Here is a 19009-nt window from a genome sequence, read left to right as displayed (position 1 = left end):
TGGGATGTAAAGGGAGAATAATTCTCCCTGCCATCTGACCCCATGTTGTTGATTTCTTCCTAGAAGTTTATAAAAGTTTCAAAGTGATTTCCAGCAGCTGATCCCTGGCTACTGGGGACAAAATAGGAAGTGAAAGGAATTTTCCTGTCTCATTCTAAGCATCAGGAAACCCTGGTGAAACTTTGGTTTGGAGAGAGAGAGAATAGGATAGAAATAAAAATGCTGACCTAAGTGCTTTTTTTGTGTTCACTGCATTTGACTAACAAAAAAGGGGTTGAGCAAGTCTGGCTATTTGAACTATTATAACTGCCCCCATGAAGGTTCCCTAGAAGGGTTCTAGATGAGCCTCAATGCTTCTCTTCTCAAGTAGTCCCTTGGCACTGCCTTCTCATCATTCCAGAATATACCAAAGAAGTGGCTCCTCGACAGTGGCTCTTTTGAATCCAATCTGAAAAGTGAATGAGACACCCTTTCCTTAGCCCCAGGTGTCAGACAGAGAGAGAGAGATAAGGGTGAGTTTCATACCCTTGGCGTGAATCGTGTTCTGCCTCTGAGCTTCACGGCCATACCATCAACAGCTGGATGCCGCTCACCTTATTTATCACCTGGTCTTATTTACTATCTCAATTAGGTCTCTTAATAACTAACTCACTCAAATCAATCTCCTTTAGCTTTTTAGTTTTCATCGATTCCTTCTCACTCGTGGCTTCCCTTGTGAGGCTCTGAGCAAATCACTCATCTCATCTCTCATTCAGTTAAACATTGCTTCCAGGGCCTGATCTGGTGACTCCATTGCTTTTATCTGAGCTGAGCCATGTTCTGTCCCCGCTGAGCAGGAGATCATCTTGGTTGGCGATACTCAGTGACTTTTATTGCCTTGGGCATGGATTGAACGTTTTTCTTCCCTGGTCTGCTTACATGTGCATTCTTGAATGTATCACATAATTCAGATTCACATGGCATATTTCCATTGGACTGGAATCTATTGTCATATTTTACATAATTATAAATAATACATAGTTGACCATGTGGGACTATTTCATGAGATATATTATTCTTTCTAAATGGCAATTAATTGTCATCCATTTTCTCCAAAGCCTGACACTTAAATCTGTATAGGCCTTTCCTTCACTAGCAATGCCCCCCTTCTTTCTTCTTCACCAACACATGACCCCTCTCTATTTCAACAGTCTTCCCAAAACTCACTTCAACCAAGATACACTCTCAGTTGTAGGATCTTAAATAAAAACTGAAGGTTCAAATGTCTCATTTTATCAGTGAGCAAATTAAGCCCCCAAAAGAGGAGGTGATTTGTCTGAGTCACATGCAAAGCATATTAAATGAGTCAGCATTCCGACAGAGGTCCTGAGGCTCCACGTCTCCTGCTCTGTCCACTGGTGAAGCTCCTGCTTCAAATTATTGGGCCCTCATGACTCTCTCTTCTGATTAGTCATCACCTGAGTGTCTGTAACCTGAGTTTCTGTTTTGTTGGTTTACAATGACAGAATCATGTGTCCATTGAATGGCATCTGACCAAAATTAAACTGCCTACATCCTTGGAAGACTGTGAACTTTCTCCTGGACCTTCTCTTGATTTCTTGCCTCTCCTTTCCACTTTCCGGTGAAAAAAAAAATCAGACTTCCTATCTATAAAATAGCAATTCTGGAAACAGAAGCCAGAAGGCCAAGATGTAATTCAAGTTACAGTCAACAGGGAGAAAAGATACAACCAATTTCCAGAGGGTAGGGCTTGTCAATGAAGGGAAATGAGGTCTGGGTTTGATGATTGGTCCAGGAAGGAGCAAGGGAGTGATGATGAAGCAAGAGGCAGCTGTCCTAGTCTAGGTCTTGCATTGTGACCCCATGTTGTTGATTTCTTTCTAGAAGTTTATAAAAGTTTCAAAGTGATTTCCAGGATCTGATTACTGGCTACTGGGGACAAAAAAGGAAGTGAAAGGGTCTCATCATGCCTCTTAATTTGACACAGATACACCTGTTGTTATCCACCAGCAGTCCTTGCATCATGCCAAATTCTCATCACTCCTCTTAATCTGGATCAGATACACCTGATATTATCTACCCAGCAAGGCCACTCAGGGATGTAAAAGGAGACCACAGGTTGGAAAGGAAAGGGTAGAGTGTTGCCCAGGGGCAAGCATCTAATTGGTTTCTCACTAAAGATATCACAAGTAGGGAGACACCATTTAGACTGGCAATTAAAAGTTTCTAGCTTGGAAAGTTCCAAGTATCACCAGGTATAACAACAGCTGGGTGATATAATGAATGGCCAGCTAGATAGTACAGTCAGTAAAGTATTGACTTTGAAGTCAGAAGAATGGGAGTTCCAATCCAGCCTCAGACACTTACCACTTACTAGCTGTATGATCTTGAGCAAGTAACCCTGATTCATATCTTGCCACTGGATCCAAATGACTGGAGAAGAAAGTGGGACTGGTGATTTAGCACAGCACCCCTTCACTAAAATCTAAATCATGTGCTTGTCATGGCCTCACCTCTCTGATGCCATGGACTTCTTTGAGAATGAAGGGAAAATATCATCATCATAATGGATGGAGCACTGAACTTGGAGTAAAGAAAACCCAAGTTCACTTATGACCTCAGATACTTAATAGTTATATGACATTAAGCAAGTTATTTAACCCTTCTCTACCTCAGTTTCCTCATATGTGAAATGAGAATAATATTAACACCTACTTCCCAAGGTTGTTGTCAGTGTAAAATGAAATATTTGAAAACTTGAAATTGCTACATTAATACTAGCTAGTTTTAGTAGTTAAAAAACTTTCAGAAAAGAAGAAAGCCAAAGACAGACAGGGAGCAGAAAGGAATGGGATAGTGATAAGGACTGAGAAATCTTATCATAATGAAGGTTATGACCAGAGATTTTTCAGACTGTTACACCTGCCACATATGACTTTTTCATCCTTCCTTTTTAAGCACCATCCTTGGGTGCCAAAATTCTTAATTATCGATTGACTAGATTATCAGTGAGCTAGGTTAGAAATGAGTGAAATGCCTATAAGCCCAAATGGTCTTTATGGCTATTACCTTCCTCTAGAAAGTTCCAGCTACTCTTGTTTCTTGTCTCCCCACGAGCTTATGCTATTAAGCCACAGGAATTTTACCTATCATGGACAACAGTGGGTAACCCTTGTATCACTGTGGTAGCAACCAATTTCAGAGCTCTGTTCATATTGTGAGGATACTATCTATCTTTTGGGTTGAGTTCTTCCATTGTATCTGACAGAATTTGGTTTTGGAAATGGAAAAGAACAACATTCTTTTCTACCAGGTGAATGTTGTCTCCTGTGGCATTATCAGGTACTCAGAACAAAATCAGGAAAGTAATGGGATGCCAAATTTTCAGATTTGGAAGGGACCTCATGTCGGAAAGGAATCTCCACTCTACTCTACCCAATAAGAGACCATCCGACTTTGATTCAAGGCCTTCCAGGGAAGGAGAAAGTACCAAGTCCTGAACCAGTTTTGATGATAAGGAAGCTTCTCCTGGCATCCAACTTCAGGGAAACTCTGCTGCCAGCACTGCCTTGTGGTACCAGGCAAAACCAATCCAATCCTTTTCCACATGATAACTCTTTACAAACTTGTAGATTTCAAGTCACCCTGGAGTCTTCTCTTCTGGGATCTTAATGTCTCTAATCCCTTGAACCAATGCTCACATCTCATGATGATCAAGATTCTTCACCAGTTCAATTGCCCTCCATCAGACTTAACAGCTGCAAGGGAACCATAAACTTGGCCTCTCTTTCTCATATGGCTCAGTCAGTCTAAACACGTGAAAGAAAAAGTAGGTCCTCTAATCCAGACAAACTTCATATAATGTACAAACTCCAGGTGTAACTATAGCTATAGTCTGTCCATTAATGATGTGCTTTCTGATACAGAAGCTTCAGAGCTGCTTACATTGTTTCTATAATAACTGTTCAGCTGAAACTCCCTTTTTTAGTTTGGGAAACAGACTTTGAGTTTTCTAGTCAGGAGGCCAGATGGCTTCCTTTCCACACACTGATTTGCTCTTGCCCTAACAGGAGGAAGTTAATTTCTTACCCTTTTCCTGCATTTGAAAAGTCAGATTTCCTCCCAGTGAGAGCCCAAGTCATTTGAGATGCATGACCAATATTCTCATGGCCTTTTTTGGTCATTGTATAAGCAAGAGCTGCTGATTATTGGGGTAACTTGGGGTCATGAAGTTATTCTTCTCCACTCCTAAGGGGTTAGCCACAATTATCTAGCCCTAATGTAGATCTATATTTTCTTGTTTGCACATTCCTATCTTTTCTCTCTGAGGTGTCCCAGACCCACCATGAATAATCATAAGACAATGAAGCAATGAAGCAAAACATTTACTTAAAATGACATGCTAGGCTATTAAAGAGCACTCAACAGAAATAAAGCACCAGATCTATCTACTAAAACTACCTATTCCCAAATTTCCAAGGAATGTAGGTGACCTCGTATTATGAGCTAATGGAACAAGCAAACACTATAGAGGTGGGAGTCCTTTCTGCCTGCCATTGGTCAGATGCTGTAGACTGGTGAGAAAGATAATGGGACAATATCCACAGCAGTAGCATTTGGGTACTCTGAATTTCTTGTGATAAGGGACAGACAATTATGGAAGCCTCAAGTTGGATCTTTCCAGTTGAACGGAAGCATGAAAATCCTCACACTTTGCAGAGCATTGCTTCTCAGGAACCCAGATCTTGAGATGCTTTCTCAGTCTCCTGGAATATATATTTCTTCACAATTCACTTCCTTTTCCTCTCCCCTTTGAAATGGTGCCCAATCTTTCATTAATCACCAAATACATACATACATACGTATGTATGTATGTATGTATATAAATATATACATATATACATATATATATTATATATATATATATATATATATATATAATATAAACATCCAACCAGTGGCACAATGGATGGAGTCTAGGATCAGAAAGACTCATCTTCCTCAAGTTGTATATGCCCTCAGACACTTACTAGTTGTGTGACCCTGGGCAAATAAATCATTTCACCCTCTTTGCCTTGGCTTCCTCATCTGTAAAAATGAAAAAAAAATGTAAAAGGAAATGAAAAATCACTACAATATCTTTGGTTTGACACAACTGAAACCAACTGAACAACTCCCGTCGATCATCTACCAAAGGTAGCACCACAGTAAATTGCACTATACAAAGATTTGTAGGGAATAAATTCCTCCTTACATTTCGATACCAAGACATCTAAAATACTGGGCTCAGTAAAAGAAGTGCATCTGCTGGAAAATTCAACACATCTTCCCAAGGAATCTCTTATCCTGGTAGCTTGATAGATGCATCACCCCTTTAAGCTGCTGACAGACTTTGGAGTCTATAAATTTATGGTTATGAAGACCAGAAATAAAGAAAACAAGAAAGATATTTTCCTGAGCTATTTAAACCCATATAATATAGTTGCTTTTGCTTCCTTACCAGCCTTCTGCCTGGCATCAGTGCCACTGGGCATGAGCTGAAGGAAGATTTATTTATGAGACTGTAGAACTCAAGGTAGATTCACTTATTTACTGAACCATAGCCACAATCAGTTACTCTGGCTAATCAGTGCAGTCATCCTTGAGCTCCTCTCCCTCACCCTCCCTCATCTAATCAGTTGCCAGATCTTATCAATTTTACATCTATATCATCTCTCCCATCTGTCTCCTTCTCTCCACTCACATGGCCAATGCCCTAGCTCAGACCCTGATCCCCCTTTGCCCAGACTCTCATCAAAGCCTACTGACTGAACACCCTAGCCACAGTCTCCACTTCATCCTGCATATAATTGCCAAATTGCTATTTGTAAAACACAGATCTGACCACATCACTCTTACACTCAAAAATTATCACTGGCTCATTTTTTCTCTAGTATAAAACACAGTTTCTTCATGCTGATATTTAAAGCTCTCTATGATTCTGGCCCAGTCTTATTCCCTCTGGTGCTCCTCTCTGCCTTCTATGGGCCAGGCATGCTAGCTTACAAACTGGTTATACATAACACTTTGTTTTCCATTTCCTTGCCTTTTCCCAGAACCTCCGCTCTAGATGGAATTCCCTCCCTTCTTGTCTCAGGCTTTTTTTACCAAAGACTTTTTCTGCTTACCCCCATTACTAACTTTTTCTACTTTTTGAAATTACTTTGCATGTATACTATGTATACGTGTATAGATATGTAGATATATAGATATAGATATGTATGTGTTGTGTTCAAATGAAATAGGAAGAATGGCAACTTCATGTTGTCAGAGATGGTTTGTGCATTGCTAGCACCCAGAAGAGTACCCTGTCCTTAGTACATACTTGTAGGAAATTCAACCGAATTGGCAAAAAAAAAAAATGGAAGCACTAATAGGATGCTGTAGGTTTTCTTTTTTTCAGGACATAAAATCAGTTGGAAAGACCCATCAAGTCTAGCCCTGAATCAGAATCCCTCTACAATATCCACCCTAAAAAACAAAGGCTCTTCCAGATTTTATCAAAAGATCTCTGGTAACAAGGAAGCCACTCTGGAATGACCACCCTCCTTAGTCAGTTGTCCTGTTATGAAGCTGAAATTTGTTTCTTTGAAAATTCCCCTTGATGCCCCTTTTTCTGCCTTCTGGAAACAAACAGAATAGGTCTGGGACACTTCCCCTGTAATCTTTCAAATGACTGAAGATCATTCTCCTGTCCCTGCTTCTCTTTTCCCAGCTAAATGGATATTCTATCCAATACTTACTGACAAAGCCTGAAAGGCCTTTCCCATCCTGGCCACCCTCTTTGGGATAATCTTTAGATTTCCAATATCTTTCATGAAATACAGAGAAAGAAAACTTGACAAGAGAGCATCCACTTGTCTACATAATGTCCATTTGTGTCAGCTATTTTCTGGGTCTTAGATCAATGCATGGGCTGAGTTCCTTAAAGACAAGTGTTGGGTGCATAACTCAGATTATTGATGGTACTTGATGGATCTCCACTAATACACTTTGTTGAGGATGGATGCTGTCTCAAAGCTCCTACCAGATCTCCATGACAACACAAGTTGTTTCCTAAGTGTGCTTTCCTACACATGTGAAGAAGGAAGGTGTGACCTGAATACAATTAGTAGAATAGCTTCCAGTATTGAGCTCCTTGGAGCAGAGGGGCCATGCACTCTCTCTCTATTGGAAGTCATGGAGTATTTTCTATGATTAAAAGTTATTAGTTAGGTCATAATGGCCTATTCAAAGATAATAACATAAATCTTCACCATCTTTAAATCTCTCTAGATTTCCTTTGTAAATCTGGAGTCCCAAAATGCCAGGCTTCCTAAACATTTGCGACTATTCCCAGGTAATTTCCTTTTGTTATAAGCTATGTCCTATTTTTTTCTTCTTCCTTTCTAGCTATCACTTGTCGCAAGCAAGATGGGGGACAGGCTGACATCAGTGAGTGCCTTCGCTATGCTGGTCCCTTACCAGCACTAACTCAAACCTGCCAGATCCCATGCCTGGATGACTGTCAGTTCACTAATTGGTCCAAGTTTTCTTCATGCAATGGAGATTGTGGTGCAGTTAGAACCCGGAAGCGTTCAATTGTTGGTAAGAATTGCCGGGAGACTCAAATTTACCTTCATCAAGACCAGAAAACCCAAGGGGGATAAAGTCAGATGCATCATCCTTGATGAACCTTGAAGTGTGTCTGAGTGTATATGATTGTCCTGATTTCTGAGAGTTCTTTCAGAAATTACCTGGATCTCTGTTTTCATGGGAAGTCAACAACCACCTGAAAAGTACTGTAATATGAATTGTTTTAAAAAATGGAGATCAATCTGATTTCCTACATAATGTGTGGCTAATGATTTTTTTTAGTTGGAAAACAAAGAATTAAGAGGACAGTATGTCCTCTACTCAGAGAATGTGAAACCTTACTGGGCTAGAATACAAACTCAAAGCTTAGCCAAGCTCATACCATAGAGCAGGGATTCCTTACTCTTTTGACACCTGGATTTCTCACCACAACTATTCTACTTCCTTTCTTTTTCCTTCTTTTCTCATGGTCAGGAAACTAGCTTTGGATTTCTAATCATGTTTTTAGACAAATTAAAAAGAAACCACAAGAGCAATTGCAGTGACCAAGCCTATAGCCACCCCAGTAATGGAAACCAAGATCCAGAGACACTAAAAAAAAGCCTTGTTTCCCTAATCAGAGACAAATGATTTCACAACAATGTTCTAATTTGTTGGCAAATACTAAATAAACCAGTATTTTAGGTTTTGAGACCTAGGCCTTGAGGGGCCCCTAAAAGAGTTCTGGTTCAACCCTCTCATCTATAGAGGAGAAACCTGGTACCCAGAGAAGGAGGTACCTTTCCAAAGGTCCCAGATATAGTAAATGAGAAATACAAAATTGGAACCCAGGCCTCTGCCTTGAAATCCATCAACTTGCCAGTGTTCTATTATTACCTTTTCAGAACTTCTGGGTAAGCTAGCCCCCCGTATTTCAAAGCCAATTAGGCCAGTGCTGGATCTTAGTTGGTGACTTACTTTGCACTTATTGGAAGTTGAACAACATTGAAATACATTTCATTTTATCTACATTGAGGGAAGATAGATGGCATCTCTCCAGACTCTTAAAGCTTCTAGGATTTCTCTTCTAGTCTTAAATCAGTCTCTTTTGAATGTAAGACAATGTACTGACCCAAGTTGAGAGTCAGCGAGAAAGCCTAAGTCACTAATGAGTGTTCAGGAAGGGAGGGGGCCACTGGAAAATCTGAAAGGAAGTAGGAAATCCCAGACCTCACAGCATGGATCATAACTGAGTGAAGACAGGCTTGTGTACACTCCCCACCTTCAGAAAGAGAAGCATCCTAAGTGGCTCAGAAGCTGCCTTCCGGGCCTTCAATTAGTGAAAGCCAGCTAGGGGCAGAGGGCACCATCAGGAGAGAACGGTGGCTCTCACAACAGTTTGTCCTTTGTACAATGAGGGCTTTATAAGCTGAAAATGAAACAAATGGGGCTTGATTGGTCACAGTCTGGGAAAAAGCTGGTACAGGAAGGGTTGGGGATGGGAGAATACATTCATTTTTAGCTATGGCTCAGAAGGAAATTTGGGTCAAATGGGAGCAAAGGAGGACTTGGGAAAGGAGCTAGCTAACTGCCCATGGCCACCTACTAATTGTGTTTCATTCCAACACAGCAGACATATACTTGACAGCTGCTATATGGGCAGCCCTGCAGGTGACAGGGTTCAACTTAAATTCTTGTAACTTCTCTTCTTCAGGAAAAAGTAAGAAGAAAGACAAGTGCAGAAACTCCCAGCTCTACCCTCTGATTGACACCCATTTCTGCCCTTGTGACAAGTACAATGCCCAGGCTGTGGGCAACTGGTCAGACTGTATCTTACCTGAAGGCAAAGTGGAGGTGCTCTTGGGAATGAAGGTCCAAGGAGACATCAAGGAGTGTGGACAAGGCTACCGGTATCAGGCCATGGCATGTTATGATCAGAATGGCCGGCTTGTGGAGACTTCCCGCTGCAACAGCCACGGTAATGCAATCTAGTGAATGGGATATAGTCCCTTAAAGTGGACTCTAAGGTTCCATTGATGTTGGGAGCAGCCTTTGAGGAAACATCCTCTGCCAGTACCATCTACTCTGTGTCTTAGAGTCTTAGGGAGATGCCTGACCACTGAGGGTTCACATGAATTTCCCTGGATCCCAAAGCCCAGATGTGTCAGAGGCAAGCCTAGAACTCTGGCATCAGTTCCTATCTCTGAGGTCACCTCTGGCTGGAATGAACTGGGCTATTGAACCTGTCTTCAGGACTTCCTGTAAATATTCATGCCTATGTCTACACAGGTTGTTCTAATGCTAGGCCTAAGATGCTGCTACTACAGGGAATGGTTACTGCATCATCAGAGCAGGGCAAGCTTCTTTGCAAGGTGAGAGGCTGCAGATGAAATGGGTTTCCCAAGGAAGGTGATGGGTCCAGGGCTCTGTCCTCAGGGATAGTGAACAAAGAAGAGCAATACCTGCAGGATGCCCAGGAGTATGGGAAAGCTATGGCCCCCTAGATGGGTAGGAGATCGTTCTCCTTCCCTTTGCCTGATTCTCTACCCTAAAACTATAGTGAGGCTTCCTTATATTCATCATCCAATCAGTCCCCACCATAATTGGGCATGATATCACATCATCCCCCATGGTTGCTTTTGGGGCTCAGCTAATGGTGAAAGAGGCAAGTGTTTTAGGCTGTGAGCTGCAAGGAAGCCAGTTTCCTGCCATTAAGGGCTGGCTCAGGTGACCTGGGCCTCCTCAAGAGATGGCCTACCCTCCCCCGTTAGAATCTGGATGGTCAGGGGTGGCTAGGTGGCGCAGTGAATAGAGCACCAGCCCTGGAGTCAGGAGTACCTGAGTTCAAATCCAGCCTCAGACACTTAATAATTACTTAGCTGTGTGGCCTTGAGCAATCCACTTAACCCCATTGCCTTGCAAAACCTAAAAAAAAAAAAAAAAAGAATCTGGATGCTCACTTGTTGGGGAGCTGTAGTGGGGAGACCTGAAGAGGGCCCTCAAAAGTTGATTCTATGAGTATTCTGGGATTCTGGGAATCAAGTTCTCCCAGGGAAGTCTCAGTTCTCCGAAAGGGGTTCCCAAACAACCCCAGAACACTGAGGAGGAGCAGGAGCTGGACATGGAGACAACAGTTTTTGAAATGGATTCAGGTGGCATCCCCTCCTGGAACTGCTTTCACAGAATCACAGAATTTGAATATTGCAAAGGACCTGGGTAGTCTTTTCTCCAACCCATAATGAAATGACTAAAAATATCAGCAGGAAATAGTCACCATAGCATACCCAGCAAGATGAAAATGAGAGAATATTTATCAAGGAGTTTTCAAACCTTAAGAAACTACAGAAGCTCATTCATGTTGTTATGGTTAAAGCAGACTGTGAAAATTAAGGCCTTTTTGAAATTCTCTTCTCCTGATGGCGTCAGATCAATTGGGGCGTGGGAGGGAAGTGCCACAGAGACCCAACCCAGAGAATTCTGAATGTTTATACCCAGAAAGGAAGATGTGCCGAGATCTGGCTTTTAATGTAGACAAAATGTTCTAGATAAATAATTCTAAGAAAGAAACCTGAGCCCAACAGAACCTTCCAGCCAATCTACTGTGTGGAAGATGGAGCTCAGGGTTCCCAGGTATGGGACAAAATATTTGAGGCCTCAGGCCTACAGGAACAGGGCTCCAGCAGGAGCTAAGGGGAGCTTCCCTTTTCACCACCCTCATTCAGTGGGATTTATCCCATGGGGGGTCTAGGGGATCCAGCAAACCAAGACCTTGAAGCAGGGGTGGCCATGTAGCCAATTCACATTGGGAGTTCCTTTGGGGGAGGAGAAATGCTGAGGTTGCTCCTGCTGCTGACCTGTGCTGTCTTTTGAACATGGGCTGGCACATGTCTAAATGGGACAAGGCCCCTTTCAGGACTGGGTTCAGGCAAGGGTTTTCATCATTTTTTTTTGAGACCAAAGACAATCCCCAGTGGGCCAGAACTCATAAGCATATCCTTATGGAATCTGACAGACTTGAGGAAGGAAAACAAAAGATAGATGTTTTATGCTCTGGAGGGGAAAAGCAACCCAGAGTTTATTTACTGCTCTGCTCATTAAATCCAGTATTATTTAATGAGTTCCTTTCGGGACTCCTCTTAACTCATTCACAGAGGAATCATGATTCATAATCCTGGGTGCTCTGAGGGGGCAAATTGGGGCCCCTCTGACAGGAGGTCATTGGGCCAGGATGAAGACATATGTCCAATGTTGATGGAGGTCATATTCCATGGCCTCATTGATGAAGCCAGTTTTTATTCTTAAGGCCTTGGGCTCAACCGAGTGGTCCAGGATAGTTTGTCTGATGCCTTATTAGCGGAAGATTTCTCCATTAGCATTAATTACAGGAGAGGCATTGATTGGTGTGGAGTCTCCAGTGTACCCTCCCTGACCAGGAGGTTTATACAGAAGATTAGAGAGGCATGCCTCTACATTAGGGGCTGGTTTTAACAGCCACTGCAGGAGCAGAGCTGCAAGCAGGGAGGGGCAGAGGGGCCTTTGCTTGAATTTCAAAGGTCCTTCAGTAGGACTAGGAACGAGAGGACTGAGCAGCTGCTTAGCAAGAAGAGGAATCGAACAAGTGGGAGAGAATGCCTCCATTTCCCCCCTCCCTCCTCATCCAGGGCCCCCCCCCAGAAACCACCTGGAATTGTCTTCCCCACCAGAGTCTGGGTCCCCCCCCCCCGCACAACAGAAGTGGATTTTCCCCTCTTGCCCCTCCCCACCAGCACCCCTTGGGGCCAGTGTGTGGGCCCTCGGTGTCCAAGCTCCTCCTCTTGCCGCTGGCCAAGCCAATCTGAGATTCCAAGAGTCTGGCTTTGTGCACCCATGGACCCTGTTGGCACAGAATGTGCGCCCATACTTCACAGGGCTTATTCCTCTGCGGCACTGTGGACTGACCCTGCTTCTGACTGTCCCTGCGTGCATGAAACGACAGGGTGGCTGAGCCCAAAGTCTGGACAGTCTCCTGTCCCTGGGACCAAACAACTCAATTTCCCACAAACAGCTTCCACCAGAATTCCTCCCCAGGCCTTAGGCTGAAGCTGGACTTTAATGACTAGAAAAGCACCGGGAGCTTCATAATGTTCTTTGTTAGGAGACTTTGTAACAGAGACATTCCGCATATGCAAATGTAACAGAAAGGTCATTGCAGAGGTGGGGGGCTCTGGGGGTGGAACAGGGTTTGTAAGGCCAGACCTTTTCAAAGCGTTGGTTAGTTTTGCTAAACTGCTCTTTTTTCTTCTTTTTATAACTCACTGGGAGGGGTGAGACATAGAAGTGCATTCAAATGGAAAGATATTAATATAATTTATTTTTAAACAATCCAGGTCAAGGAGTGTGGGCATTATTCAAGTTGCAAGCCAATTGTATTCCAAAAGTTCATTTTTGAATTAGTTTCTTAGACCTGGAAATGTATTCTTCTGGGGAAACAATATCATAATTGTGATTTCACTTCCTAGCGGTGCTGCAGACGTCCCTTGGAGGTAGAATGTAGCCAAAATCCATTTGGTGATTTTGTATGTAGTGGGAAACTGTACAGTTGTGAGACTTGTAATTAAATAAATAAATAAGGAGCACAGCTGAATAAGAAATGATTTACAGCGGTTCTGAGGGCTGGTGCTAGAGAGGAAAGAGGCTTAATTAGAGGAGGGTGGAGATTTGTGGAAATTCCAGAGAGGAATGGGAAACGTTTTCAAGGACTCCCACAGCCAAGGCTACCAGGTTCTTTTGATGTCCAATTTCACTTCTGAATGGACAATGGATGTCCAACATGCCACTTTTGCTCCAAAGAACAATCGGGGTCTTCTTCCTCTCTCATATGGAACAAAGATGGGAAGAGAAGGGATGAGAGAAGCTTCCCTGAGACAACTTGGGAAAGGAGTGGAGCAAGAAAGGGGAAAAAGAACAGAGAAAGAGGGATGTGTCTGTATGGCTGGGAGGAAAAAAGGAGATAGATTGTCTTTAAGAGCTATGCTGAGCTGTGAATATTGGAAAAGAAAAAAGAAGGAAATGGCATTAGAATATGAGTCCCTGGAGGGGAAAGAAAGGAGGTGAGGGATATTGAAGCTAGGTAAAAGATTTTTCTTCTGCTGCCTTGCATTTTCTAAATGAGGCTATGTGCTTGAAAAGCATCTGGTGTGATCAGCTGTTGATTTTGTAATCGTTTTGGGTGGATGTGAAAGGCTTCTTCAAAGCAAAAGATGGGTCTGCAAACTTTATGTCTCAGGGCTTTGACACATAACTGAATTGCTTTCCTCAGATCTTCAGAGCACAGCCCTAACAGTCAGCTCGACTTTAATCTTCCTCATAGGCTTCCCAGTCCATTCTAAATATAAACATGAAATCTGTTGGGGGAGGTTCATTTAAGATGTATTGAGTTGGTGAGATGAGCATTGTAAGCCCAAGCATTGGCCGTGTTTCTGAACATTTGTAAATTAAAACTGAACAAATCAGATCAGTAACATACAAGAGTACATTAAATTTAGTTTTAATGCTGAAACAATTCTGTGATCTATGGGTATTCACTTTGGTATGCACTTCAGTGACACAGATCTCAACTCATCCATCTTGGACAGCTTCCAGCCAAGCTGATACCAAGAGCTCCATCCCTTATGCTGGGAGGAAATGTAGAGAATATCCCAGGATATACATGAAGCATACCAGCTATCTGTCAGCTATCCCTTTGGTTTTTCTTGGTGACCTGTTTGTTTTCTTTTTCACTCATGGCACTGAAGAAAACACATTTCCCTTATCCTAAATTAAAGAATTTGCCATTTTTCTCAGATTCTAGTGCAGCACTTGCAAAAGATTTTAGATACCCTGCTAAAAAAGCTTAGCTAGCCCTCCCCTTAGATTTCCTCTGTATAAAAACACACATCTAATCCCAACTGAACAAGCTGTTACATAGAGGAGATTTGGTTTTCTGTCATTCAGATGGATTCTGGAGACAGCTTGGCTCTACCTTGTTTGGCCTATGCTCTTAAAGATGAAACTATTAGGAGAGGAAGTCATTTCAAGACTTTATCACCCACACATGTCTGGAAACGGGCCAAAAAGATAAATCCAACATTTTTTTATTAACTTGAAATTGCTTTGTATCAATACTAAAAATGAACCTACGTTTATTACTGAGTTGCCTGGGGCTCTGGAGGCTCTTCCGATTGCATTTGTAGACTGGAAAGCATTCTGCTTCTCTGTGGTGAGCATTCATCACCAAGGAGTTGAGGAAGCTAAGATGAGGAATGTGGTTTGATGCAAATGCACCTCTGAAGTCAAAGGCTCCTGTTTTAACCAACTTAGTTCATGCTCCAAGAGCATCCTGGACCTTTTATTGATTGGACAAAAGGGAGGAAAGGTTCTCTCCTTGAGTCACTTTAAAATGAGTCCTTGTTCCAGATTTTGAGAGTTGCAGTAAGCAGACGGAGGAATTGTGGCTCCCATTATTGCCCATCAGCCTCCACTCCATCCTGTGGTTTTCCTCTAGGATCGAGACTTGAGTTCCTGGGAGGCCACAGAGTCCCTCAAGTAGAGAGACACTATGGAGAAGAAAGTAAGTAAGCGAACTGCATTTGTTGGTCCATCCCCAAGAGTGGGAGGAGGTTGGAATAACTCACTTTGAAGGCTAATGAGCTATTGGGTTTTCTATTTTTCTTAACATCTACATCCTACAGATACATAGTTTGCCATGTCCAGGAGCTAACTAAATGTACAATGCCAACTCCATACTGTTGGAGAGGGAAACTGGCCCATCCATGAAATCTCAGCTCCATTTAAGGGAGAGCCCCCACAGGCTTATGGGGTCAGGGGTGGACTTGTGCTTGTCCCTGTTTTATAGATGAGGGACGTAAGGCTTGCTCAGGGCTCTGTAGCTAGGATGCTTAAATTCAAGGCTTCTGATTCCAAGACTGATGCTTGGAACCACTCTATCTCTCATTTGAATTGGACCACGTGGTTCAAAATGAATCTGTTTCCTTAGGCCCAGGGGAGTCCTAGGTAAATAGTCAGTGTATTTTCTTATGCAAATAAGGAAATGCTTCAATGTAGTCGGACAAATCTGAATTTCTTGTTCTTAAATGTCTTTCTCCAATATTTTAGTGGTGTCCCATTATTAAAGCCCTTCACTGCAGCAGATAGCAGTACCCCCATGCCTACACAGTCTGTGTGGTTATTGCACTTCTATACACCAACCATAGAGTATCATCTCCAGAGCCACCGTTCAGATTCTGAATGTTTGGTCAACCCTCAGGCTGCAGATGGGAGGTGTCCCTGCTGTCCTGCATTCTCCCTGTGTGGCCCCCATATCTCCCGTTCCCATCATATTTTCATTTAATGACCTTTATTCTGTTTCTTAGGAACAAGTCACAATCAGTCCCATGTCTTCTCGAACATTCACTTGATTTCCCAGAGGGTCTGGGAGGTCACATATGAGGAGAACAAGGCAGTTTCTTTCCTTCTTAAAAAAAAAAAAACACCATTGTGAAAATCTCAGTATTACCTCAGTATTACCAGTATTACCCTCATTCGTTAAAAAGAAGACTAAATATCTTAATTGTATGATCACTATTCCCAGCGGGCCCAGTTTCTGGACTTGAATGAATCTTCCAGACTATTTTGCATCTAAAGAGAAGCAACAGGATAGTGTGTTTGTTCCGGGTGAAGCCAGGCAGGCAGATAGAGAGCCAGAGTGATGCTTCTCCTCTGCCCGACTTCTGGGCGCCCCTCCTTCTGCTTCTCCTGAGCTTCAGCTCTGATTCTGGGCTCATAAGGTTTCATTTCTCCAATGAATGCAGATGTTTTAGATAAAGTGACCCGTAATCTCCCCAGGCCGCCATAGGTCAGGCAACCTGGCAGAGCCCGCCCTCCTGAAATGAATGTTTTAATCTTCTGTTTCACCAGAATGGTTCTCGCACTTGACCAGGGGCCAGAAGTTGCTTAATTTGTACATTCATAATTCACGAGAATGAGGCGTTGGACAGATCTCAAAGGCACATTGTCCTCTGAGTGCCTAGTCCACATGAATCTGATTCAGGGGCCAGTTGGGAATCCCAGGTTAAGAAGCCAGTCTGGATTCACACAAGTCAAATCACAGGAATATTAGAGTCTTGAATCAGCTGAAAGGGAAGGGACGGGAAACAGAAGGAAGCAAAGAGAGGGAAGGGGAAAAAGACAAAGGAAAAGAAGAAGGGAGAGGGAGAGAAAGGGTAAAAGGGAGGCCGGCTGGCCATCAAATTTGCTGATTGCTCAGTATCTCACTGAATTTCTAATGATTCAACATTTGGCTAAGGGTAGACCGCAAAAGAGGCAGAAAGGAGGATAGGACAGGGAAGTCCTTCCTTCTCTAACCACCAGTCCTTGAAGTACAGTGGTTCCAAAAGGCATCTAGCCTGGATGACCTTAGTCCATGCACCAAATAATCCTTCTCTGGACCCCAGAATTTAGAGATAATTGAGTCCCAATTCCTCATTTTACAAATGAGAAAACAAAGACACCAATATGTTAAGTGATTTGAATTGTGTATCACCAGATGATAAATTTCTCGGTCAACATTTGAACTCAGTTCTTTTAGCCCCAGTTCAGTGAGCTGTGCTGTCTTGGGCTTTGAATGCTATCAAACAATTCTCCATCACTCTCCTACCTTCAAAACCACTGTCCTCACAGCAGCCTTAGGATAGAGACTATGAATTATCACACCCATTTTATGAACATGGGTTCATAGAGCCTCTGTTCAACCAGCTAGTGCCAAACTCTGCATCTGGCTCCAGGTGCTCTGAGCTGAGCCCTGGACTCTTTGTAAGTAGAGCAGACTTTGGATTCTGAAGACCTGCTACATTTGTCTTGATTATTGGACTGCTTTTTAATTGAGACTCATTCAAAGGACATTAGAGACAGCTACAAAGACACTTTAATTGACTAGTTTGTAAATGAAAACTTCCCAAAGAGGACTGAATAGTATAAATGACCACCATGATGCTCAGGGGTTGACTCCACCTTCACCTAGTTCTGCTGGGTAGAATCCTGCTTCTGTTGGATGCCACAACCAATGAAACATCCAAAGTCATTTCCCTTCCACATCTCAGAAAAAAAAAATAACACATAATGGAGGTTCCAATGACCCCTTCAGTCAGGGAGCACATTCACCAGTGACTCTTTTATCTGTCATTCTTCACCCTTCCCAAACTGTCTCTGGTCTGTCTTTCTATGCTGATCACCCTCACTCATTCTGGGTTCCAGTCCAAAGGGCGTCTTGTGGTTTCCCATACCCAATAATCCACCTTCTGCCTTGGTGTCCTTGTATAGACTGCACACCGCTCCCCCATGCCTGGAATAATCATCCTCACCTCCAGAATCCAAGGCTCAGCTCAGGGGCAACATTCTTTACAGGAGGACTGCCCTCCCCATTTAGGAGGGTGCTCCTACCATCAAATTTACTCTGTATCTATTTTTTAACTTGCTTCATTGTGTTTTATGGTTTCTCACCTCCTCCCTAGTAGAATGGAAGCTCCCTGGGCACAGGAACTGTGATATAGATGGTATTCGCCAATGGTTAGCACAGGGTATGTTTTACAAATGAAATGAATTGAATTGTTGAGCTTCAAGCTCAAGGACTAAGGGAGACTAGCCAGAAAAAAGCGGACCTTCTTCCTGGGCCTTCCATCCAATGTCTCCCCTCTGCAGACTCAGGCCATCTGGGCCTCAGCCTCACACGGACCATGAAAGGGTCATGCAACTCTGAAGGTTTAATTTGCACAGGAAATGGGAATCACGCCAGCTGATTATCCTGTTAATCATAACGACCTTAAATGCACACTCTGTCAGAAGGTGTTATGTGGCAAGCAGGCTCTGTTTTTGTCCTTTAACACTGGGAAGAAAAATTCCTTCCCAGCCCATTATGGGTGCCAAGCATTACCTCTCCTACCTTTCTTTGTTGTGAAGAAGAAACTGTCCCATGAGAGGGAGAGGTGGTGTCTGGGATGGAGAAGGGACTACTGGAGATTTGTTCAGCATCTCACATTGATTTGTGCATTGTTGATTGGACTAATACCAAGGTCTGGTGGGAAGCACCAAGATAGAAGTCAAGAGACTGGTTCTAGGTTCCACCTCACCCCTGACTGAGAGATGTGACCTTGGACAAGTCACTTAAAGGATTTAGAATTAGAAGGAAACTTAAAATCTAGAGTATTTAAATTAAGAGAGACTTATTTGGCCATAAGCCCCTTATTTCTCTTACATATGATAGAACCTGAGAACTGCAGAAAGGAAATAATTTATTTATTTCAGAATAAAGATTAAACCAAATTCTTTTGGCTTCAAATTCACTGTCTTTTCCATTGCATCATGCTGCCTCTCCTTAACATTCTTTCCCTGGGTCTTAGGTTCC

The 19009-nt window shown here is 42.8% G+C and overlaps 1 protein-coding gene across 1 annotated transcript in view; it reads left to right on the top strand.

The window, feature by feature from the left end:
* THSD7A (thrombospondin type 1 domain containing 7A) overlaps positions 1–19009 on the top strand; it is a 323596-nt gene that overhangs the window by 272614 nt on the left and 31973 nt on the right. The window contains exons 13-14 of the mRNA XM_074195394.1: positions 7432–7626; positions 9308–9571. Coding sequence (XP_074051495.1) covers positions 7432–7626; positions 9308–9571 — 459 coding nt within the window. The remainder of the gene's footprint in view (positions 1–7431; positions 7627–9307; positions 9572–19009) is intronic.

The sequence above is a fragment of the Macrotis lagotis genome, chromosome 7 (genome assembly GCF_037893015.1).
Source record: "Macrotis lagotis isolate mMagLag1 chromosome 7, bilby.v1.9.chrom.fasta, whole genome shotgun sequence".
NCBI classification, from domain to species: Eukaryota; Metazoa; Chordata; class Mammalia; order Peramelemorphia; family Peramelidae; genus Macrotis; species Macrotis lagotis.
Note: the sequence above shows the minus strand (reverse complement) of the source record. Positions and strands in the feature narration are given on the sequence as shown.